The sequence below is a fragment of the Scleropages formosus genome, chromosome 24 (genome assembly GCF_900964775.1).
Source record: "Scleropages formosus chromosome 24, fSclFor1.1, whole genome shotgun sequence".
NCBI classification, from domain to species: domain Eukaryota; kingdom Metazoa; phylum Chordata; class Actinopteri; order Osteoglossiformes; family Osteoglossidae; genus Scleropages; species Scleropages formosus.
The window spans coordinates 21,217,318-21,240,735 of record NC_041829.1 but is presented as its reverse complement, the minus strand read 5'-3'; the positions used below and the strand labels follow the sequence as shown (position 1 = coordinate 21,240,735).

The 23,418-nt window shown below is 48.8% G+C and overlaps 3 protein-coding genes across 6 annotated transcripts; 1 reads left to right on the top strand and 2 right to left on the bottom strand.

The window, feature by feature from the left end:
- Positions 1 to 1,174: 1,174 nt before the first annotated feature.
- Positions 1,175 to 7,479, bottom strand: acot9.1 (acyl-CoA thioesterase 9, tandem duplicate 1). Of its 2 annotated transcripts, XM_018761322.2 has the most exons (16): positions 7,350 to 7,479; positions 6,754 to 6,848; positions 6,367 to 6,393; positions 5,537 to 5,582; positions 5,199 to 5,369; positions 4,965 to 5,002; positions 4,781 to 4,864; positions 4,533 to 4,636; positions 4,310 to 4,383; positions 4,103 to 4,170; positions 3,866 to 3,977; positions 3,414 to 3,504; positions 3,138 to 3,223; positions 2,335 to 2,422; positions 2,068 to 2,218; positions 1,175 to 1,958 (listed from the first exon to the last, which is right to left on the bottom strand). In XM_018761322.2, exons 1-16 carry the CDS (start codon positions 7,361 to 7,363, stop codon positions 1,900 to 1,902), a joined length of 1,308 nt encoding a protein of 435 aa, XP_018616838.1. In that variant the 5' UTR covers positions 7,364 to 7,479; the 3' UTR covers positions 1,175 to 1,899. The 2 variants fall into 2 exon arrangements, with proteins under 2 accessions (XP_018616838.1, XP_018616839.1); XM_018761323.2 differs by lacking the exon at positions 6,367 to 6,393.
- A 2,337-nt stretch (positions 7,480 to 9,816) lies between these two features.
- On the top strand, positions 9,817 to 11,889 carry LOC108939736 (diamine acetyltransferase 1). 2 transcript variants are annotated; one of them, XM_018761324.2, is made up of 6 exons: positions 9,817 to 10,039; positions 10,535 to 10,586; positions 10,673 to 10,756; positions 11,071 to 11,172; positions 11,254 to 11,294; positions 11,389 to 11,889. In XM_018761324.2, the coding sequence occupies exons 1-6, from the start codon at positions 9,974 to 9,976 to the stop codon at positions 11,557 to 11,559; spliced, it is 516 nt and encodes a 171-aa protein (XP_018616840.1). In that variant the 5' UTR covers positions 9,817 to 9,973; the 3' UTR covers positions 11,560 to 11,889. The 2 variants fall into 2 exon arrangements, with proteins under 2 accessions (XP_018616840.1, XP_018616841.1); XM_018761325.2 differs by lacking the exon at positions 11,071 to 11,172.
- A 4,814-nt stretch (positions 11,890 to 16,703) lies between these two features.
- On the bottom strand, positions 16,704 to 23,102 carry klhl15 (kelch-like family member 15). Of its 2 annotated transcripts, XM_018760977.2 has the most exons (4): positions 22,889 to 23,102; positions 22,105 to 22,192; positions 20,752 to 21,463; positions 16,704 to 20,459 (listed from the first exon to the last, which is right to left on the bottom strand). In XM_018760977.2, the coding sequence occupies exons 1-4, from the start codon at positions 22,947 to 22,949 to the stop codon at positions 19,350 to 19,352; spliced, it is 1,971 nt and encodes a 656-aa protein (XP_018616493.1). In that variant the 5' UTR covers positions 22,950 to 23,102; the 3' UTR covers positions 16,704 to 19,349. The 2 variants fall into 2 exon arrangements, with proteins under 2 accessions (XP_018616493.1, XP_018616494.1); XM_018760978.2 differs by lacking the exon at positions 22,105 to 22,192 and having other exon boundaries at positions 22,889 to 22,949.
- Between the last annotated feature and the right edge of the window lie 316 nt (positions 23,103 to 23,418).

The following is a 23,418-nucleotide window of genomic DNA, read 5'->3' as shown; positions in this document are numbered from 1 at the left end:
CACCATAAATTTTCAACTGGATTGAGATCTGGACTGTTTGCTGGCCATGTCATTGAGTTGATATGCCTTTCCTGAAGAAAAGCTTTAACACTCTCTGCTCTGTAGCAAGATGCATTATCATCCTGAAAAATTACTTCATCACCAAACCTATTTTCTATTGATGCAATGAGAAAAGTGTCCAAAAATTCAATGTACACCTGGACATTGACTGCTGAGGTCATGATTGCCATCTCACCTGACATACAACCCCATCTCATAAATGACTGGGGAAATTTGATTGTTTTCTTGAGGCATTCATCTTTATATGTTTCATTAGAACGGTACCAGACAAAAGTTCCAGCATCATCGCCTTGGCCAATGCAGATTTGTGATTCATCACTGAATATCACTTTCATCCAGTCATCCACACTCCATGATTGCTTCTCTTTAGCCCACTGTAACCTCATTTTCTGTTTAGGTGTTAGTGCTGGTTTTCATTTGGCTTTTCTATACGTGAATCCCATTTCTTTCAGCCGATTTCCTACAGTTCCTTCACAAACATTGACTTCAGTTTCCGCCCATTTGTTTTGTTGTGCATTTTCTGTTTTCAAGGCATATTGCTTTGAGTTTTCTATCCTGATGCTTTGATGTCTTCCTTGGTCTACCCGTATGTTTTCCTTTTATTACCTTCCCATTTTGTTTATACTTGCACCAGATTTTAGACAGCTGACTGGGAACAACCAACTTTTTTTGCCACACTCTGTGTTGGATTTCCTTCTTGAAGAAGTTTTATTATCCTTTCCATTGTTTCTATTGACAGCTCTCTTGTTGGGGCCATGTTTCCTTTCAATTAGTCAAGTCCAACAGCTTGTTAAACTCAGTAAGCTCTCTTAACTGCAGACTAATTTGCATTTTTTGACTTGTTTGTTTTAAAAATGGAAATACCAAATGATTCCATAGTTCTTTCCTTAACATTGAGTGATTCCATAATTTTTTCTTGATTTGAAAAAAAATTGCCATTATTTAAAATTTAATTTGTTTGGGGGGGGCGCAGTGGGTTGGACCGGGTCCTGCTCTCCAGTGGATCTGGGGTTCGAGTCCCGCTTGGGGTGCCTTGCAATGGACTGGCATCCCATCCTGGGTGTGTCCCCTCCCCCTCCGGCCTTACGCCGTGTTGCCGGGTAGGCTCCGGTTCCCCGCGACCCCATCTGGGACGAGCGGTTCAGAAAATGTGTGTGTGTGTGTGTGTGTGTTCTCTCCAATTTATTTGCTACAACGTAAGAAAGCTGTGTGAACATCCTCAAAGTGTGGTGATTCCATAATTTTTGCAGGGGGTTGGAGCTGTTGGCCTTTGAGTAGATCAGGTACTCAAGTGACAGCTGAGTACAGGTGTGAATAGCGACCACAGAAAATTCAACTGTTGCCCATTAAGTTTCTCATTGGGTGGATTCCAGCCACAACGTAGTAATCCCCTCTACAGTGAGTGGGTCCCATCTGAATACTGTGGCCTTACAGCTACACAGTATGTATATAAGTCTAATTGTGCATGGAAAGGAGTGTATAAACTTATAGCACGTGAACAAAAGACTGATTTAAAGTTCCACTACACTCATAATGGTGGGATCTCTTGAGACTTGTGTCAACCTACCACTGAAAAATCAAATTTGACAGCTGTGGCACTAGGGTAAATATTTGGCCAAGACCTTACATTCTGTCATTTTGTGTGTTTCTTCATCCTCTACTGATACCCCAAAATACAAATGGATAAAATAATTCCTCTAAATAATGAAAATGCTTTCATGCATAAATATGAACTAATATATATAGCAATAAAAAGGTTCTTTTTGCCCATCGTCACAGATGCACTGCAGACAAAGATAAGGCTTTGCCAAAGAGCTCCACTTGTCAATATTCAGGTTGTCATTGGCCCTTGACAGTCAGATCAAAGTGCCTCTTTCCATCCAGGTACAACATTGATTCTGTAGATACACAAGTGTGAAGAAGAAAGGAAACGAAACAGATGAAGTCACTGAGAAGCCAAGTCACATCAAGTCTGTGAATGAGGTGGAACTGTAAGAGCAATCTGACCTCCATAAGTCTTGGGTACAATAGCTGGCACCTCCTCAGGAGAAGTGAAGGTGAAGTGAAACACATTGGTGGTGTTGTGTTGCCTTGTCAACGGATCTAACACTTCGGTGTGAACTCTGACCTGGATGTACTTGCCCTCTGTGTAGCAGACCTGCAACACCACAACACTTACTGTAGTTAAACAAGCTAAACTACTGCTCCAGCATATTTAGGTGCTCCAGACTCTACTGAGCAACAGTGAAAAGAAGTGACTTTTGTCTGTCTCACCTGAGAGGACAGGAGCAGCAATGAGCCGATCTCCACAGGCTTCTGAAATAAGATATCATCCACGGCAACCAGATTCGGTCGACAACCACTGGAACAAAGAAAAGAGCGCTGATGTTCCCACACCGGTTTCATCTGCTTCCATCCCTGCACAATACTGAGGTGGATGTAAGCATTTCAGCTACTGGCGATTCAATAACTTGCGGCATCTTATCCAGCCAAGATGGCACATAAGGGTCAATTCAGAATAGCAATGGGAGCAACTTGATTCTAAGAGGAACCTGCTGTTCTTCTTACATTTACATTTATTTATCAGATGCTTTTGTCCAAAGCGACTTCCAACAAACTGTAGTGTTTTCAGCTCACACACCTTATTCATCGTGGTGACTTAAACTGCTAGATACACTACTTACAGTGGTTCACTCATCCATACATTAGTGGAACAGACACACACACGCCCCCTCACACACTCCGTGGGTAAACCTGAACAGTATGTCTTTGGAGTGTGGGAGGAAACCAGAGCATCCAGGGAATATGGAAACTCCACAGAGACTGAGTAGGGATCGAACCAATGTCCTATTGCACCACCCAGGTGCTGTGAGACAGCAGCGCTACTCGCTGTGCCACTGTGCCGCCCCTTCTTAATTTTTTTTTATTCCACACATACACCGAAATGTTACATGTTAATAACTTAGGTGCATCCACATATTTGCCATTTCAGCTGTATGTGGCCCATGTATTTGATCACAAACTACAGGTGTACAGCACAGAGGTATGACAGGAACTGTAGATCTACTACATCTCACCCATAGGAGCAGGCATTGGCCCAGCCCAACTCGTATGCCTTTCTCATCAAGAAGCCACCAAAGATGCGGTTAAAGATGTTTCTCTCCTGTAACATGGAAGCAGCAACAAAGTAAAGCACCAGCCAGCCAGCTCAACCAGTCCTCAGCCAAACCTGCGGTTGGCCAGTTCCGCACGAAACCTGTTACACATCTCTGAGTTACTTTCAGGTAGTTTCTAAATTTTCAGGTACACATTTCCTGACCTATAACAGAAACCCCTTCAGGGTGACACCTCACCTGTGGGTGACATATCTCCAGTCCCTTCACCTTTGCATCCTCCATCCACACAGAATTAGGGGGTAGAACTCGACTGCGGAAGCTCACTGTTCTGCAAAAGGTAGTCAGTAGTAACACTGATCAGAACCACCTACCAGGAACAAGTCGGGTTCCGGCTGGACTCAAGACATAAGCTGAGCTGGGTTTGTGCAAGTGGCAACCAAACATCTGAACAGGTCAAAGAGTTCCAGGGTGCTTAGTTTAGACTTAATGAAAAAAAATAATGACATATTTCCATCAACATCTATCTAAACAGAAACAAATCTTTGTATAAAGTGACATCCACACAGCTGACCTGTGTTTCTGTAAACTACTACATGATTTGAGGGAAACTGGACAAGATGGTACTGTGTAAATGAGTTGTTAATGTTTTTCATTAGAATGAGTGCACGAGCATGAACTGAGATTCCCACTTGGAGTCCAGTGTGTTCAGGAAGATGCTGTGGATGAGCTTCCTCTCCTCATCAGTGGGTGCCACCTTCAACAGGGAAGCGGTGCTCAGTTCTACACGCCGCTTCTTGTTCACTGAGGAAGAAGCAAAACAATGAGTTCAACCAGGTGGCCCACCTGCAGGGAGCAGTGGTGCTCCACTGCCTAGAAGATAGCATTGCCTCTATTTGGTAGAGGTAGTGTAATTGCTCTGCTAGTACCTTCCCCTTCCTGGAAGAACTTTTCCTCCTCTTGGCCTTCTGGCTTCAGCGGGTTGACATATGCAGCCCTGAGGGAGGACAGCAGGCAAGAGGTATTAATATTAATATATATATATATATATATATATATATATATATTTTTTTTTTATTTTTTTTTTTAAATCGCTCTAGCTACAACTCCTTTCAGTGCTCCAAGTTCTGCTGTACCTTTTATTTTCAGGATCTCGTGCCACCATGACGAACGTTGCATCCAACACAGGAGTGTAGTCCCCATCGTGGAACTGGATTAGAAATAATGTGACCTGACTTTTCACTAGCAGTTACCATCTATTAATTTCAGCTACATGAAACTTAAGGGTACGTTAGGACTTTAACAGGTTCTGAGGTCTAGAATTCAATGCAGCTTCTGTGTTCTTGAATCACAAAGTACCTGTGACATGTGTATTTTGGCTTCAATCGAGGTCTTGCCCACCCATGTTACATGACCTGTAAACTTTATGTCACAGTCTGGGTAGATGATGTTCTTCCTCATATCTGTAATCAGAGAGAATGAGGATAATAAAACTTGATGTGGTTAGTAAAATACAAACTGCCTGTTGTCCCTGGAAACATGTAACAGTTTGAACACCATTAACAAGGAAAGCAGTTGAGAAAGGGGGTTCTACCCCTGCGCCATACCGATCTTGTCCACGAGAGCAGTAACGATGGACAGTGGGGACCTTTGCAGTGCCTTGTTCCTTGTATGAGAGTAACAAATCAGCACTGGGGAAGAGAGGTGGGATGGGGTTTAGTATGGACTGTAGCAGCGGTAAACTACGTTCCAGCGCTGTCACTAACAAAGATAGGGATGATGCTGAGGTACCTGCCAAGCTGTCCAGGTCTTCTAGTATTCGACCAAACCTGTGAAGACAAAGTAATCAGGGAAGGGAAGTCAGAGAACAATATTTTTCACTAGTGCAATCAGGGAACATGACATTGCACAAAACCCAGGAGATGAGCTATGTACTATCTGACAGTGTTGTGACTACAGGTAATAATTCCTGGTACAATTACCAAGATCAGGGTGTATGAAAGTGGAGGAGGAACAGAACGGTACCTGACAGTGTTGTGGAAGGTGAGGTACTTCTCTCTCAGTAAAGGCTGAGTCCCCAGTGGCAGATGCACCTCTACATAGCTGTCTTTCATACTGCGCACCGGCAGGTCTTCCTGGCAACTGGCCAGCAGGGAACATAGTGATGCTCGCTCTGCCATCATCTGTTTGTGGTCCCTGGGTGGACAGAGAAGCGTCACGTCAAGGCTAGATCCCATAGCAGATGTGGGCCTCTCGGTAGACAAGGCAAGAATATACTTCTTTGGTAGACACTTAAATGCCGAAACGATGCCGAAATGAAGGGAAGGTTACAGCGCTAATATTGACAGAAAGTAATACCATACCTCCAGTTGGTAGATGCTCCCACGATCTCCCTCAGGCGGTTCCTGACTGGAAAACAAACACAAAGGTGAGTCAGTTGGCCCCCAATGCTCCCTGACGCCCTTCCTGGATCCCCAGCTGAGCGTAGCAGACAAAGAGAGGATGAGAGATTTTACATTTTTTCCAGCCACCAGTGCGTACTCAGACACAGCTGAGTTTTTCCTGGGTGAGTTTCAAAGTGGGTTTGAAGCGACAGTAGCAGGCACAGGACTGAAAACCCCAGATCATGCCGCCAGCAGAAGGAGTCCCCAAAGGTACTTGGCCTTCACAAAACTGCCAGTGAATTTATTAACATTTTTCAGGGGAAAATCAGGATACTTTTGGCAAATATATAGTTGGAAATGAACACCAATAACTAAGACATAAGTGTCAATTTGTTGTAAAATCCCTTCACCAGTTCCCTTTCTTCCTGTTGATGCCGTTCTTCCAACTTGTACAATATGTATTATCTCAACAGCTGACAAGCGGTGGGGCTCAATCCAGCCAGTGCCAGAGGCAACTGAGTAGAGCGAGCAGGGGATTTGAACACATTCCCAGCTGAAGCGCTATTAGACATGCACTATAAAGTCAGTTAACAAAGGACATCAGTTCAGCGATAATACATTTTTCACCACACTAGTAACAGTCAAGCGAAAAGTGAAGGACATGCCTGAATATGAAAGAAACAATTGCACTGGGTTAGTGAAGAAGGCTACTGCCATCAAGCCAAAGCAGAAGATCATCCACAGCTTCTTGGCCATGGATCAAGATGAAGATTTAATAGAACTATCAGAATTATTTGTTTACCACACACCATTGCTCACAAGCAAGTCTGAGTTTCCTGTTGAGAGAAAAAACAAGGCAATGGATGGAAGCGCTGCAGAAACACAGGAATTATGGCAATGATAACACAATAATTCCTCAGATAAAGTAACTACCCAATAATCTAACAAAAAGGCTTGGAGAAGTAGCAAAACACTCAACGTTCACATGGGTTTGTGTGTGTGTGTGTGTGTGTGTAAACAATGAATGCACAAGCAGGACTGTGTTGTTATTGTTTTTCTGTCCTTCTGATAAAATATTTTACTCTAACTTTCAATCTGGCAAGTGTTTCACAGTCGAACTTTGTACATCACCATAACCCATCTCAGAGACAGTCGACAAACAGCAAAAAAATTCAGTGGTCTTCACCGCATTTTACCTTCCGCCATATCAGGAGCCCTGCCCTGGGAGGCTGTGGTCACCATGGACACAGCCCTGGTGGTGAAGGAGGCTGCTGCCCTCAGGACCTGAAACCTGTGGGAACAGAGCAGGGTAAGGAACCTCAGCTGAGGTGGCACTCTAGAGGACACAGCCCTTGAGGTTACAGTCCATACAGGAGAAAATTATATTGGCAACATACAGATATACACAATGAGAGAATGACAGGTTTCCTCCAGCCTGGAGTCCAGGTGCTCTGGTTTCCTCCCACAGCCCAAAGAGCATGAAGCCCCACCCCAGTGAGTGAGCACTTTCGCTCATTTTTCGCAAAATTTGGCAAAAGAAGTGTTACTTTTCAGGGTTCCCAGCACCTTTTCTTTTTTTCCAGTAGGGAGAGTTAAGAAAAGATGTTTAAACGCACACTACTTCTTCATCTTTATATTTCACAAGTTCACGCGCCCGACTCGACTGTCTGAGGCGATCAGATTTTGGCCAGTAGTTGTATAACAACGAATGATTTTTTCAGCAGGCCACCACTAACCGGAAGGTCACATTCATCTTAACGAGCACATCTCTCGCTCCCTTCTTTGTATTTACCTGGACGGCAGCATTTTCTTGTGCTCTAACTAACTAGCTAGCTAGCTAGCTAACGAGGTACCTAACTAGTTAACCAGGAGCCACAACCCCTTCAGCAACCGCCCGCCAGTACAGTCTCTCTCTGGCCGCTTGCCGCGCGCTGCGCGCCGCCGCCCACGACAAATTCGACGTCACTCGAAATTGGCCGCAGCCTTTGGAATAAATGCGCACTCGTTTTCCGGGGAGTGCGCGTTCGGTGTGAAATGTGTCGCAGTGCGGAATTCCGTAAAGACTTCCTTGTGTGAAGTATGTGAATATGAATAATATGAACTGATTACATCTTAATTCGGTATTTACTTGTTCCTTTCTGGTGTTTAACTGGAGACTTCCGTACCCAAGTTTGTTTTTCTAACCTGTATTACCGTTATTATTGTGCCATCTTTTCTCGCTCAAACTGACTGATTGATAGAAGGATCCATACATCACCTTCTCTCGTGTATTATTATTATTATTATTATTATTATTATCGCGATATAAAAACATGCACAAATAACCAAACCTAACACTGATAGAACATAGCTGCAGGCTCCCGAGCAATAGAAAATGCAAACAGTAAATCATATTCTGTCACTATATACAATTTTACTTCTGTATTTTTATGTGAAACTACAAGCAGCGTTTTTCTTACTTTTCACCTCTTGGCAACTGATCGGTGAAATCCCAAAGAACTTTGAAATGTATGAAACACACAGTGATGAGCAGATGGTCAGTGGTCAGTGAAGCCCCAAGACTTGTGTCCATCCACATATTTATGTATAACTCAGGTGAGAATTACTACTGTCTTTTTTCATCTCCCCAAGCCTGACAGGATGCAACGACTGCCAAGTTATTATGAAAAACTGTAGAGGAAAACGTTCCCTTCACACAAACACACAAAGGCCTGGCCTGAATGGAGCCGCTTTGTTAAAATAAAGCATCATTTCCAAACCAAATGAGCTCCTGAAGTACAGAGCACCTTTATGCTGCTCATATATGTTTTTTAAACATTTTTGTCCCAATCTAGAATAAACTTCTTTTTCAGACTGTGCGATCGCCTCATGAAAAAGAACTTATTGTGAACATTCTCTCAAATATATATGGATATATGTATGTGTGTGTACATAGCCTATATGATGTATATATATATATGTTTCACAATAGGGTTCTTTTTCATATACATACATTCATTTATACAGTATACAAACACCGATGAGGCACAACATTAAAACCACCTGCCTAATACATTTACATTTATTCACTTAGCAGACGCTTTCGTCCAAAGCAACTTCTAATGGATGCTGTAGTGTTATGAGCCCACACACCTTATTCACGGCGGTGACTTACACTGCTAGATACACTAGTTAGACTGGGTCACTCATGCATGCATCAGTGAAACATACTCACTCTGTGACACTCACACACTATGGGGGAACTCAACAGCATGTGTTTGGAGTGCGGGAGGAAACCAGAGCACCCGGAGGAAACCCACGCAGACACGGGGAGAACATGCAAACTCCACGCAGACTGAGCGCGCGTAGAACCCACGTCCTCTCGCAGCACCCAGGCGCTGTGAGACAGCAGCAGGTCCTTTAAGGATCCGGGCTCCACGGTCCAGTTCTGACGTTCACGTGCCCACTGTTGGCGCCGGACGGCGCTGGACGGGGGTCAGCGTGGGCACTCTGACCGGTGTGTGGATACACTGCCCCGCACGCAGGAAGCTGCTGCGCTGCGCTGCGCGTTCTGACACCTTTTGAGGGTTTTCGGCAACTTGTGGGATCTTCTGTGGGATCGGACCGGACGGACTAGCCTTCGCTCCCCACACGCATCAGTGAGCCTCGGGCGCCCACGACCCCGTCGCCGCTTCACCGGTTCTCCTTCCTTGGACCACTTTGGGTAGATACCGACCGAGACCTGCCGTCTTGGAGATGATGCTCTGAGCAGTCAGCCGTCCGGCCGTCACAATCTGGCCCTTGCTCGTCAAAGTCGCTCACATCCTCACGTTTGTCCGTTTCTCCTGCTCCCAACACATCAGATTCAACGAGCGACTGTTCATTTGCTGCCCAATATATATATCCCACCTGTTGACAGGTAGCACTGAACCGAGAATCAGTGTTATTCACACTTCACCTCCCGCCTCGGTGCTCAATCATTGTTGTGCCTCATCGGTGTATAAATGTGTTATATTTAATGCAATATTTTTATGTGAAACTACGGACAGCGTTTTTCGGCGTTATGTACACGTACATGCGTGTGTGTGCGTGGTGTTTCAGTATCCTAGAGCGCTGTCAGCCCCCCTAGTACGACATCGTACCCCGATCAGCTCCTGTGTGCGGTAAACAGCTGAGTGGGAGGAGCGACTCCGGGCTCTCCGCTGTGATTGGACGGGCGGCTCAACATATTCAAATAAGGCTCGCGGCAGAAGAGCCCGTGTATAAAAGCGGAGCAAAACAAAAGCGCAGCTGATCGCGCGAGTGGAGGTTCGCGATCGCGGAGTGACTGTGTGTGTCGGGGGGTAAAACTGCTGGGAAGCGAATGAAGAAACACCTCCTGCTTCTTTTCGTATACCGAGGACTAGTACGAAAGGGGAAGAAGAGCAAAAGAAGAAAATGGCCAGTTTTTCACTGCGCAAAGCAGAAGCCAAAGACGTGCCTGACATTCTGCGACTCATTAAGGTAAAGTACCGTGGTGAGGGGGGTGAAAGCAAGGCAAGCCGAGGGGACATTTGGTACAAAGTTATTACATCGACTTTAAGCAAACTGGCAACCGTTGTGTGTGTGCGCGTGCGTGCGTGCGTGCGTGCGTGCGTTTGGGTGGGTGTTTTGTTTATCCCGGTAGGATCGATGTAACCCCCCCCCCAGTCCGCTCGTCCGAGTTCACAGTGCTGTGACTCCGCAGAAACACTCAGTAAAAATGTATGAAATATTGATCAATAGAATATCATTGAATATCTTTCACTTCTTTGTTGTTCTTGTTCTAATGTAAAAAAAAAAAAAGGGTCTTGTGTGGGGCTCGCTGACAGTCAGGTTGTCCCTTTTGTCCCTTTCCCATCCTCTCATCATGTTGGACCGCCTTCCAGCGCCTGTGTGATTGGCCCCAGATCACTGTGTGTGTGTGTGTGTGTGCGCACGCGCCCAGGCTGCTCACCCACACTTTGTGGCTCTTTTCAGGAACTTGCCAAATATGAAGATATGGAGGATCAAGTTGTGCTGACTGAGAAAGGTGAGGCATCCAGGAAGCGGGTCGAGTCCCCATCATGCCCTGGTCCTTGCGGTGTGTGTGTGTGACCATTGTGCCGCTCTACACAGAGCTGTTGGAGGATGGCTTTGGAGACCACCCCTTCTACCACTGTGTCATTGCTGAGCTTCCAAAGGACCAGCTTGACGCCGAGGGTACGAGTTGCGTCCAGGCCCTGGGCCGTCGAAGCCGCCGTCGTCTTCGTTTCGCGCAGATACCAACGTGCGCTTACCACGCTTACCTGTTCGTGTCCTTGTGCGCTCTCTGGGCTCCAGAAAGCCTCCCGGCTCTCTGCGATTCGCCTCCCTGCGCTGCTGCTACTAGCGCCAAACTCAATAAAAGTGCAAAGGTGTAACGGCCGCCACCTCGAGTGCCACTTTGAAGCAGTGAAATTTTTGGCGTGATGCTCTTTTCAAGAGTCACAAAGCCATCGCTGAATCGCACTCGTCTCCCACCCCTTTACCTCCAGGTCACGCAGTCGTAGGATTTGCCATGTACTACTTCACCTATGACCCCTGGATTGGCAAACTGCTGTACCTGGAGGACTTCTATGTGATGAAGGACTACAGAGGTGTGCATTATTCATATTTGTGTGCCATGCCTCCCAAGCATCCCTGATGCAAATCCCCCCCACCCCACCTTTCTACAACAGGTTGCGGAATCGGGTCCGGGATCCTCAAGTACCTGAGCCACGTGAGTGCCTGTACTGTTGCGTTGACACGCTTCCCTGGGGGTTTCGTGATTGGCAAGCTGTCGCTTTCATTCCGGTTTTGCGCCCCCGTTGCAGACTGCAGTGAAGACCCGCTGCGGCAGCATGCACTTCGTTGTGGCCGAGCGGAATAAGCCGTCCATCGAGTTCTACAAGCGCCGCGGTGCCTCGGACCTCTCTCACAAGGAGGGCTGGCGGCTCTTTAAGATCGACAAGGAGAACCTGCTCAAGATCTCAGCCGAGGAGTGAAGAAGACAGGCTCCTGGCCTCACCTTTCAGTGCTTCTTCACATCTGATTGTCTTTCATTCGCCTTGTTTCAGGAGGATGTCAGATGTGCCACTTCTGGGAGAGCGAACATGACAACTAAATGGTTCTAGTTAATTCACCTGAATATGTTTCTGTATCTTCTGTTATTCAGAATAATTACGTGCATTTTAATGGCAGCAGTAAATCTCTTGCTTTTCCCCCCTTGTGTGTGTCAGAAAACATGATGCTTCACATTAACTGTGGTTCTTTCCCTCAACTTGACCTGTCACAGCAACAGCCCCTGTGGCACATCTGCCTGTTTTTTTCATCAATAAAAGTGGAAGTGAAGCTTGAAACAGCCTTCGATCTTTTCTTGCAAGCCCGTACAATTATAGTAAATAAACTTGTATAATGTAAATGTTTTAAAAAAAAAAAAAAATTTGGTAGGAAGGCGATCGGGAATCGTCGATATTCCGAGTTTTACCAGCTACTCGTGTGATGAACGTTGGTTCATATGGTGGAAAGAAACTACAATGCTGTGAAAAAGTATTTGCCCCCTCCCTGATTTATTTTTTTGCATATTTGTCACAATTAAATGATTGAGATCATCAAACAAATTTTAATATTACACAAAGATAACCTGAGTAAATACAAAATGCAGTTTTTGAATAATGATTTCATTTATTAAGGGAAAAAAGTTGTCCAAACCTACCTGGCCCCATGTGAAAAAGTAATTGTCCCCCGTTAAATTATGAATGAACTGTGATTAACCACATTTTTTGGAAAGCTGAGTTAAATTTCACTTGCCACACCCAGGCCTGATTACTGCCAGACCTATCTGACAAAGTGAAGCACATCTCAAAAAGCAACACATCATGCTGCGATCTAAAGAAATTCAAGAACAGATGAGAAACAAAGTAATTGACATGTATCAGTCTGGAAAGGGTTGCAATGCCATTTGTAAGGCTTTGGGACTCCAGCGAACCAAGGTGAGAGCCATTATCCACAAATGGAGAAAATTTGGAACAGTGGTGAACCTTCCCAAGAGTGGCCGGCCTACCAAAATTACTCCAAGAGTGCAACGACGACTCATACAGGAGCTCATAAAAGAACCCAGAACAACATCTAAAGAACTGCAGGCCTCACTTGCCTCAGTTAAGGTCAGTGTTCATGATTCAACAATAAGAAAGAGACTGGGCCAAAATGGCATCCATGGGAGAGTTCCAAGCCGAAAGCCACTGCTGACCAAAAAGAACACAAAGGCTCGTCTCACATTTGCCAAAAAATATCTTGGTTATCCCCAAGACTTTTGGGCAAATATTCTGTGGACTGATGAGACAAAAGTTGAACTTTTTGGAAGGTGTGCGTCCCGTTACGTCTGGCGTAAAACTAACACAGCATTTCATAAAAAGAACATTATACCAACAGTCAAACATGGTGGTGGTAGTGTGATGGTCTGGGGCTGCTTTGCAGCTTCAGGACCTGGACGACTTGCCATAATTGATGAAACCATGAATTCTGCACTCTACCAGAAAATCCTGAAGGAGAATGTCTGGCCATCAGTTTGTGACCTCAAGCTCAAGCACACTTGGGTTATGCAGCAGGACAATGATCCGAAACACACCAGCAAGTCCACCTCTGAATGGCTCAAAAAAAAAAACAAAATTAAGGTTTTGGAGTGGCCTAGTCAAAGTCCGGACTTAAATCCGATTGAGATGCTGTGGCATGACCTTAAACAGGCCGTTCGTGCTCGAAAACCCTCCAATGCGGCTGAATTAAAACAATTCTGCAAAGAAGAGTGGGCCAAAATTCCTCCACAGCGATGTGAAAGACTCAGTGCTAGTTATCGCAAAGGCATGATTGCAGTTGTTGCCGCCAAGGGTGGCACAACCAGTTATTAGGTTTAGGGGGCAATTACTTTTTCACATAGGGCCAGGTAGGTTTGGACAGCTTTTTTCCCTTAATAAATGAAATCATCATTTAAAAACTGCATTTTGTATTTACTCGGGTTATCTTTGTGTAATATTAAAATGTTTGATGATCTCAATCATTTAACTGTGACAAATATGCAAAAAAACAAAAAAAAATCAGGAAGGGGGCAAATACTTTTTCACAGCACTGTAACTGTACATAAAAATCATGCATCTGTATTGAAGTGTCTCTTCCTGCTCCTCTACTGAACAACATTGTATTTTCCATGAGCTGTTGGTCACTGTGGAGAAAAGTGTCTGATAAATGAACACATGTAAATGTCTGCAATAAAGCAGGTTTCCCACAAGGAAGGTACGGTATGTAAATAAAACACAGTAAAACTATGGTGGGACCGGAGGAGTGCAGACACTTCGGGGGGGAAGGGTCTTCATTCCTCTCCACTTAACATTACACTTATATTATAAAATCAAACTTTGAGAGCAATTCCTGTAAAGAGAGTTTCCCGAACTTTATCTTTATGCTTTGGGCAGACCCCTCCCCCCCCAAAAGCGTCACACATCTCGTTTACTGTGCTGTTCAGCCATATCACACAGTGCTCACAACATGCGTATGAAGTGAGTCTAATATACCAGCTTGTGCTCCTGTCGAAAAAGATGAATTTAATACTTGGACATTAATTCGCGTAAAAGCAGCTGCGGGGGGGGTGGCGCAGCAAATGTGGCCGAGTCCTGTTCTCCGGTAGGTTTGGGGTTCGAGTCCCGCTTGGGGTGCCTTGCGATGGACTGGCATCCTGCCCTGGGTGTGTCCCCTCCCCATCTGGCCTTACGCCCTGTGTTGCTGGGTTGGGCTCTAGTTCGCTGCAACCTTGCTTGGGACAAGCGATTTCAGTGTGTGTGCGTGTGTGTGTGCAGCTGCAGCAGAGCGAAAGGAAAAATCCTTCTCCCCAGAACCACAGACGCTTCAGGGACCTGGGTCACGGTACCTAGGATGTTCTCCATGATACATGTCAACGGTGCTCATTGTCGACGTCGCACAGCTGCTCCTCAAGAATCTTGTCTGCATCTTCATCTCCGCTCCTCGCTCCGAGGGGCTCGAACCCACCTCACGGAGAGCGGCCCTGCTAGTCTGCTCACGGGTCGGCCTGGTGCCGCGTGGAGGTTCCAATGAATTTGAAACCTCTTTCTCTCTTGCTCACTCCCACCGAAGGCATTCGAGCCTCGGGCATGTCACGCACGTCCAGAAGCAGCTCTTCTCACAGCCATCATTAGAACTTGCTAGTAAAACATTGTTTTCAACACGACATAAATCATACAGCTCTATCCCCAAAAAAAGACCCAGCAGCGACATGACTGACTTCGCTGGATTTTTTCCGATGCTGCGCAGCCCCAGCCCGCCGCCCGCCGCCCGCAGGTACAGCAGGGTGGTGCAGCTCTGTTTCCGATGCTCCTCTCGCACAGCGAGCATCAGCTAAAATGCTGATGGAAAGTTCTGGGACAATTCTCGTCATTCCTCCCTCGCCCAGGGGTGCGGGAGGATGCGCTGCTGCACGCCCGGCCCAGACGGCGCTCGCGGCCCGCAGTTTCCTCCGGAAACCATCGCCTCTTTCCCAGGGGGCCGAGCGGCGGAGCCGCTTCCGAAGAGGGGAGGGGGCATCTGCGCGACATCGGGCTAGCGGCGCACGAGTGGAAAAGCTCTCGCTGGGTGTTGCAGGGGAAGGAGAGCTGAAAAGGAGCCCATGTAATGACACTCATGACAAGTATGACAGTTCTGTTTTCATCCTTTGCTTCAGCAGGCAGGAGTGGACGCTGCAAACGTCACTACATCCCTTCAAAATCGATGACAAGCACGGAGAAATCATCTCAGGATCATCTCTACCAAGAAGCCAACAGCAACCATAATGGAGCTGCAGGACTATGGCCACTCGCTCCGTAGTACAACCTATTTCAGTTATTCTCCGGAAGTCTCACCTGTGTACATTTTTCACAAACTGGCCTCCGGTGCTCAGAACCATGTTGGAAATGCCTGACGACGACACCAAGGTAGAATTTTTTCCTTAGTCCCAGAGGACAAATTTTGTACAGAGCCAACGTAGCTCATCACATGAACAGTACATCACCTACTGCCAAGCATGGGGGTGGCAGCATCATGCTGTGGGGTTGCTTTTATTTAGCAGGGATGGAAGATCTGGTCAGGAGAGAGGGGGGAATGAGCAACACGAACTGTTGGTAGAGAAACTCCAGATATACGTCACCAATCTTTGCTGCTGAACGTTGTCATACTTGTTTCTTCAAACAATGTCTTCTGCTGGTGTCAAAGTCACATCGAGACAATAAGCTTCTCTATCCAGCAGCACAGAAACTGTACCGCTAAGTTGTTGTCCACATCCAACCCCTGCTGACAATCGAATACATTTATAGTGCTGTGTAGTAAACCCAGAAGGAGAACGCGAAGCTGGCTTGTTGTGTAACCGGGAGGTGAACGGTGTTTGGACACCTTTCTGGACGGTCCCCCTCGAAGAGTGCACCTTGAGTCCCTGCCGCGAGCCGGCAGGTTTGGAGCCCTAGTACAGTGCTAACAGTAATCGTAGTAAAATAGCACAATAGGGAAAACTTGCAGAATCCCTGGAATATTTAGGGATTTTCTAAAAGATATGGCATTTTTTCATACTTGTACAGGCTCGGTGGTGAGAGAGCGCGAGCTTCCGAAAAGGAGGCACGTGTTGGACGGACGCAAACATTTGCGACGCACCAGGACCATACTGTTGTATCGAGTCACGTACTGCATTGCTCTACTTGCCTGCACTCTGAAGTCTTCTCTCTTCTCTTTGCACAACTTCGTATTCTGTTCAGTTTTTATTTCATTGCCCTTTGTGCCAGTTTTGGTCGCTGATGTTTATGGATGAGCTGTAGATCAGGGTTGAGAAGAGGCCGCTGCTCCCTTTCATGGGCGGCGTTGCACTTTTCTACTTTATTCTTGTTCTCTTTCAGCGACCAAACCACACACACAAAACAGCAGCGATGCTCACACCTGGCATCCTGGTCAGGGTCACGCAAGGAACGCAACCGACGCAACACGGCGCCGTCGACTCTCTGCGCGGTCAGTGAACGTTTTGTGACCCGAAGGGCCAACAGCTCCACGTTGCACTCGGTAAACGAGCAAATCCCACACAAACACCACCAACAAAGTCGTACAATATGAACATTTATTTCCGGAGAGAAACCGTAAAGTGTTAAAAGAGCAGTGATCACCCAGCTTGTATTAAATAATCTGTCCAAAATGTTTCGGCGTTCTTCTCCTCAAACCGTTCACCCTACAAGCTCACTCCACGTGTGGGAGAGGACAGTACAGGAGTCATAAAACAAAACGAGGACAGGCTGCTTCGGATAAACAGAAGCGTCAATGTGCAGGAAATAAAAGGTCGTTTGAAAACTTTACTTACGCAGGCTATTTTCTGCATTTCATCCACAAACAACAGAGAAATGGACATATTTGGCGCCTGCAGTGGTGAAATGGTCACATTCCACACTCCAAAGGGACCAAAGGAAAGGTGTGTATCCTGTGTCAGGTTAGCGTTCCCAGGCTCGGCAGGCCGTGTTTGCGTTTCGGCGTCCGCGAGGACAGGACAGGAGGGGACAGGAGGGGACAGGACAGGAGACACATGTCACTGTTTGCCTGGGCCTCCTAAATGTTTCTTGACAACTGTTCGTAGTGCTTGTCATTTCATAGAGTTTTCACTTGTTTTTCCTGCGTTTGTCCGTTCGTGGGCTTTTTTTGTTTTAATACTTTACTAAAATGTAATAAAGCTGACAGGAGACACTTTTGCATTGGGCCAGTGGTGGAACATATACATATTGGGCAGGACAAGTGAAGGAAAAGAAGGAAATATCTAAGCTTAAAACATGCATTAATGGGCAAGGAGTTAAGCATTTATTATTCACAAGTTTATCAATTATATTTTCCACTGAAATTCAGTTTTTGACCCAAAAATAAATTCCACAAAACAAATTTTAATTAAGTATTAAAACAGATTACTTAATACTACTGAGTGTTTCCTTAAAACAAATTCCTCCAAATGTCAACATATTGAAGCTATTTTTGCCTTATTGTTGAAAAATTTGGCCGCTAACAAGAAAATTTCGAAACGAAAAGGGAGATTTTGTTTATTAAGCTTTTTCTCCCCCTACATTTCTTAATATATATGATGGACCTGTGCACTGCAGAGGCACCCGAGTCATTATACCTGCCTCACGATGACAAGTTTAGCAAATTACCTGATGGCCAGACAACTACTAATTTTGAACTGTGTGTGTGTGTGTGTGTGTGTGTGTATACGTGGGACTGATCGCGTTTGAATGTGTGTAGTGAGACAAACGTCACAGAGACAGGAAGTCCAGTGGAAGAACAAGGAGCAGTCAAAGAAGAGACAGCACAAGAGTGTTTGTGTTCCAAGCCCAGGGTCTACTGGTCACGAAACAACAACGCACGTCGGGTCCGGCCGCATCTCTCCGGCCCCGACCACGCGCTGCTGAAAGAGCCGAGCTGGCAACGCACTTGACGGTGCTCTGCGCGACGCCGCCAGAATCACCGACAGTTTCGGCCGGATCTAGGGAACGGATCGCTGTCGCTTTGCTCGGTCGCAGCGGAGAGCAGTTACCAGCTGTATCCCATGATGCACTGCATCCCAGCTTACTACTCACGGGCCAAAGCAGCAAAAGGGACCGGGAGCTCCGTGTCCCGGCCGGAGAAAAGGAAACGCCACAGCGCGCCAGAAAGCGCAACACACCTGGCTCTCCTGTCAACAATATGTGACACGACAGGTGGGGGGTGCGAGCGGTTGTGGGGGGCTGCGGCAAGGAACGTGGGTGCGGGAAGAGGCCGACGGAAAGAAACCATCCGGCTGCACCGAGGAAACGGTGCGCGGTGGCCATGTGCAGTGCCGCGTAGCTTATCGGTGGCGTCTAAGTGCGTCTAATCGGAAGCGGTTGTTTAGGTTCCTCTAAGATCCAACCGAGGACTTCGTTCCGAGTCAGTCATTTGGGCAGTGAGCGTCGGAGCGTCTGCGGAGCACGAGCCCTTTTTCATGTCAGAGGGAAAGAAAAAGTGACTCAGGTACACTTCGCTGAACGAGCAGTGACATGTCAGGTGGAGGCCACACGGCACAGCAAATTAGAAAAGAACATAAATAAATAGAGCAAACAGAACAAAAGACTCGCAGTGTTTTGCAACACTTAAATGGGGATGGTGCAAAGTCCTCACACACCGCGACACTCGAACTTCCGCCATCGGCGCACCGAGGCCCAGAGGCGAAACGCCGAGGAGACGTGTTACACGCAGAGCTTTAACGTTACTGCAGCATAACCAAAGTTGGGCTCCGTGAACCGGTCAGCGGGTCGGTGGACAGGCTCTCCACGAGTCCAAAGCCCGGCGGTCCTGCTCCGCTCGCGTGTCGAGACGGCGAGGCCCGGGGCACGAAGAGACACCCATCACTGCTATTGCGCGTAAGTCTGCAGGCAACGATCAAGTGAAATTCTCCATGAGAAAAACGAAAACGGGGAAGGGTTCATACGCCTGCCGCTTGGGATGATGCACGGTACAGGAGGAGAAAGATGACCACTCCCAAAAAGCTGTGGGACTTTTTCTCTTTTTTTCTTTTTCTGAAAAATCTTCCTAAAAATCATCTAAAAGGACCAATCCCCGACGTGCAGCACAAGCGCACTCCACGTTCTACGTTCCCGCGGACACGGCGCTCTGTCTCGCGTGCGCAACGCGCCGACTCCCGCGGTCCCAGGAGCTGCTGGCCGGCTCTGAGCGCGGGTCTCCGTGCCGTCGTGGCGTGAGGCCGCAGGGGGTCCTCACGCTCTCAGCTGCAGCGCCTCACGTGTTCAAGCACGTACTCTGGGAAGTGAAGGCTGCACACCTGCAGCCCGTCCAGTTTGCAAGGCATCCTGGGATACTCGTCTTCCTTCCACTTGTTCTCCTCTGGGTCAAAGGTCAGGATGGAGTCGCTGTAGTGGCCGTTGTAGCACAGGCCCCCGAGGACCATGATCTGCTTGTCCAGCACCGCTACGCCGTGCCCGCTGCGCCCGATGGGCATGGACGCCAGGATGGTCCACTCGTCGGTGTCAGGGTCGTACACCTCGGTGGAGGGGCAGCCCTGCGACTCGAAGGAGGCGCGCAAGATGACGCACACGCCCCCGAAGACGTAGAGCTTGCCGTTGTGCGAGATCATTTTGTGGAAACAGCGGGCGTAGTTCATCTTGGACTTGTTCTCCCAGCAAGTGGTGAGAACGGGCGCGCGGCGCGTGCGAGGCTCCGACGCTCCCTCCCTGCTCGGGTCGAACACGCACACCTGCTTGGAGGTGGACGAGGAGGTAATGCCACCCGTGATGTAGAGCCGCCCGTTGAGCACCGTGCCCTCGTGTCCGTATTTGTTGACGGGGTAGGGGTCCACAAACTCCCACTTGTCCTCCACGATGTTGTACCGCTCCGTGGAGTAGAAGGTCTCGTCCCGCGTGCGGCCCGCCACCGCGTAGATGAACTTTCCGATAACGCCGACGGCAAACTCGGACCGCGGCACCGACATGTCGGCCATGCGCAGCCACGAGTTCTGCCGGGGATCGTAGCGATACACCTTGGAGGAGGCGTGGAACTCCCCGTCGGGCCCCAGCTCCTCTCCACCCAGAAGGAAGACAAAGTTGTTGAGGATGGCCAGGCAGTCCGGCCGCAGCGGCACCTGCGGGCCCTCCAGCTCCCACCACACCTTAGGCTTGTGCAGCAGGAGCACCTTGCTGTTGACCATGCTGTGGCCGATCATCCCGCGGAAGACCGCGGTCTGCGGCCGCACCGAGCGAATGCGGTTTGACTTGGTGTCCTGGAGCGGCTGCTCGTTCACCTGGTGAAAATAACTCAGCGCTTGGTCCACTTCCTGTCGCAGCTGTCGCGAGTAGCGGTAGAACTCTGACGTCTTCACCTGACACACAAGGAGAATCGCAGTCACAAAAACAATAAGAATTAATCGTTTAATAATAATAAAAAACCCCAAAAACTTGAAGAATCACCTGCGATAATGTCAAAGTAATGCGGCAAACGGCACTGCTCAATACCACCAGTTCGGAGGCGCAACGAGAAGCTGCTCTCGAAGCAGGGCACCAGGCACCGCAGGGATGCCCACGTGGGGGATCGGTTCCCGGTGAAGCTGGCACACCAGCGTACAGCTCGAGCCCTGCTCCACATTACGGGCAAGGCGCCCTGGCCAAACTTACCTTCTCAAAGACGTGGGCGGGTGTCATGAGGCAGAAGCGCACGTTCTGCACCACGCTGTCCGTATGTCTCCAGCGGCGGCGGTCGTGCCGTAACCACGCCTGCACCGCCTCGTACAGCTCGATCTCGGGGAATCGGCTCAGCCGGTCACTGTCCAGGTACATCAGCAGCTTCTCCAGACTCAGGTAGGAAAGGAAGTCGGCGCGGGCCATGAGGGGCACAAAGTTCTCCAACAGGAAGGCGTCCAGCTGCTCCTGTACGCCCTCAACACCCACGCTGAAATCCTCCAGCAGCCGCATGACCTCGGCACAGTTTTCCAGGCAGATCTTGGCCAAGAGGAAGGAGCAGCAGAACTCCACCACCTCGGTCAGCTGGACGTACATAGCGGCCTGCAGGATCTCCTGCACCGTGAGCATGCTGAGCTCCAGCGTGCCGTAGTACATGAACTGCAGCACGTGTCCGAAGCCCGTGGCCGTCAGCCCCTTCATATGGATCTTGTCCTGGTCGCGCTCCCGCATGTCAGCCGTGAACATGACTCGGAAGTAGTCGCTCTGTGTGGCCAGCAGGGCCTTGTGTGCCTGGAAGTGGTGCTCCTCGATAAGCAGCGTGACATCCAGGAGGAGGCGCTCCTCGTACAGCGCACGGAACCCCGAGGACACGCTGCCATCGTGCACCTGCGACAGGTACACCTCCACATCACCTGCCATTTGACACCTGCGAAGGAGACAACTGTAGTGAAGGTGCAGCTCTCCAGGACTCTCTAGGCAAAAGAGGTCAGAGGTCACGCATAAGGGGTGGGGCGCTGACTGCCTAGTGCCTAGTGGAGTGAGCCCGACAGAATCCCTTCGCAGTGCATCACATGGCTCATGAAAATCTGGTGCTCGCTACAATGTGCCAGAGGTGGTGACCTATGAGTTGTGCGCTTCTTTATTATTTCACAAGCAGAAAGGAAACGCGTTCCAACTTTTTCTCGTCCGCGGCTTCATCCTCAAATCTCCATCCAAAATGAGTACGCGAGGTAAAGTCGCTGAGGTCTAGAGCGGCATCCGTGTGGAGCTGCTGCGGTTGCAAGACATGAGCACACGAGGCACAGCAGCACCACACGGTGGCCAATCACAGAACTTACCGACCGTACCACGTTTCCTTGAACAGCTTTGCCAAAGTGGTCACGGACTTCCTACTGCGGCTTAATGTACTCGTTCGCACGGAAAGAACACAGTTATGATGAAACACACAAAGTAGCTGCGGTAGGTTCCACAGCAGAACCGGCGTTTACAGAAACTGGAGAGTCGTACAGGTGTCTCCCCCCATGGGAGTGCAGCAGACCATGGTGGTGGTGTGGGGGTGGGGTTTACCTCTTGGGTCCCTCTGGGCCAAACGCAGGTTTAGCTGATGGAGCGTTGGGTGTGAGCTCACATTTTCTCTGCTTGTACTTCCCCTGCTCTGTGGAGGGACAACATCAGTCACCTGGGAGCGAGCGACCAACAATAAGGCACTTCTCCGCTCACAACAAGGACTCGTGCGCCGAAGAGTCGCCAACAGCTTCGTGGACATGATGTAGAAAGAGGACTTGCAGACAAGGAAAGGAAACCCGGATACATCGGAGCCGCAGCCCAGCCCAGCCCGGCGTCTCCTGACTGCCCCCTACTGACCGCGTCTTACAGCCACCGGCTCAGTCCTGCAGGGTCGCTGTGGCCCGGAGCCTATCGCGATGCGACTCAGTCACTGGGCGCTGACACAATGGCAGAGCCTGAGTGGGTGGGAAGGCAGTGCATCGCAGGGTAGTGCCCCCCGCGCGCGCGCGCGCGCACACACACACACACACACACACCGCCCACTCAGCGAACACTGACTGACTGACTGACTGACCACCACCACGGCCGATCCACGTTCCCGGCGACTCGTGTGTCGTGAAAAGAAAAGAGCGGACAGCCGCGATGCGATACGACGCGAGGCGACGCGAGGCGACGCGGCGAAGGAAGCGACGCGCTGCGCTCAGCTGCGCTGCTCGAGTCGAGGCGGCGCGTGCAGGAGGAGGCTCGAGCCCTCCGGCCCAGTTGTTGACATCATCATCATCATCATCATCATCTGATCTGGGAAGGAACCAACCCCTCCGGGCCGGGCTGCCCCGCGCCTCACCTCGGCGATGCGACTCCACGCAGCCCCGCTTCGACCAGGAAGCTCTGGCTCCGTCGGACATGGAGTCGGTGAGAAAATCCAGGACCTGCGCGCCGGTATTTACTCGGTCATTTCAAGCCACTTCCCTCAGCGTCGATTCCTCTCCCACTTCTCACCATCGTTGACACAAACACCATATTCTTCTCTGCACTGACGTCACTTCCGTCGGGTCAGCTGTCGTACCGGAAGTGCAAGGAACGCATCGGCAGCTGGGCGCGCGGCCCGTTCAGCCAAGTGTGCGATAGGAAGTTTAAGGCGCAGTCCGAGTACAGTAGAGTAGAGTAGAGTAGAGTAGGGTAGAATAGAGTAGAGTAGAACAGACGAAACTGGGATCCCAGAAACAGCCCATCTTCAATAATGGGCTCCAGTGATATTCAAGTAGATTCCAGAGAGTTAAATACAGTGCGAGGAGGAGTGCGGGCGTGGATCTCCATCTCTCCGCATCTCTGTGTTTACTCTGTTTACTAACGCAGAGGGAGTAGAGAGCAAGA

Bases quoted from the DNA above. Each gene is read 5' to 3' on its own strand.
- acot9.1 (XM_018761322.2), bottom strand. The intron at 5,370-5,536 runs GTATGGTATTAC...CTGTCCACCCAG, and splicing joins GGAGCATCTACCAACTGGAG to GGACCACAAACAGATGATGG. The intron at 3,978-4,102 runs GTACTAGCAGAG...CTTCTTCCTCAG, and splicing joins GTTCTTCCAGGAAGGGGAAG to TGAACAAGAAGCGGCGTGTA.
- LOC108939736 (XM_018761324.2), top strand. From the start codon at position 9,974: ATGGCCAGTTTTTCACTGCGCAAAGCAGAAGCCAAAGACGTGCCTGAC. The intron at 10,040-10,534 runs GTAAAGTACCGT...GGCTCTTTTCAG, and splicing joins ACATTCTGCGACTCATTAAG to GAACTTGCCAAATATGAAGA. The intron at 10,757-11,070 runs GTACGAGTTGCG...CTTTACCTCCAG, and splicing joins GGACCAGCTTGACGCCGAGG to GTCACGCAGTCGTAGGATTT.
- klhl15 (XM_018760977.2), bottom strand. From the start codon at position 22,949: ATGTCCGACGGAGCCAGAGCTTCCTGGTCGAAGCGGGGCTGCGTGGAG. The intron at 21,464-22,104 runs GTAAACCCCACC...TCTCCTTCGCAG, and splicing joins GGCCCAGAGGGACCCAAGAG to GTGTCAAATGGCAGGTGATG. The intron at 20,460-20,751 runs GTAAGTTTGGCC...CTTGTGTGTCAG, and splicing joins CCGCCCACGTCTTTGAGAAG to GTGAAGACGTCAGAGTTCTA.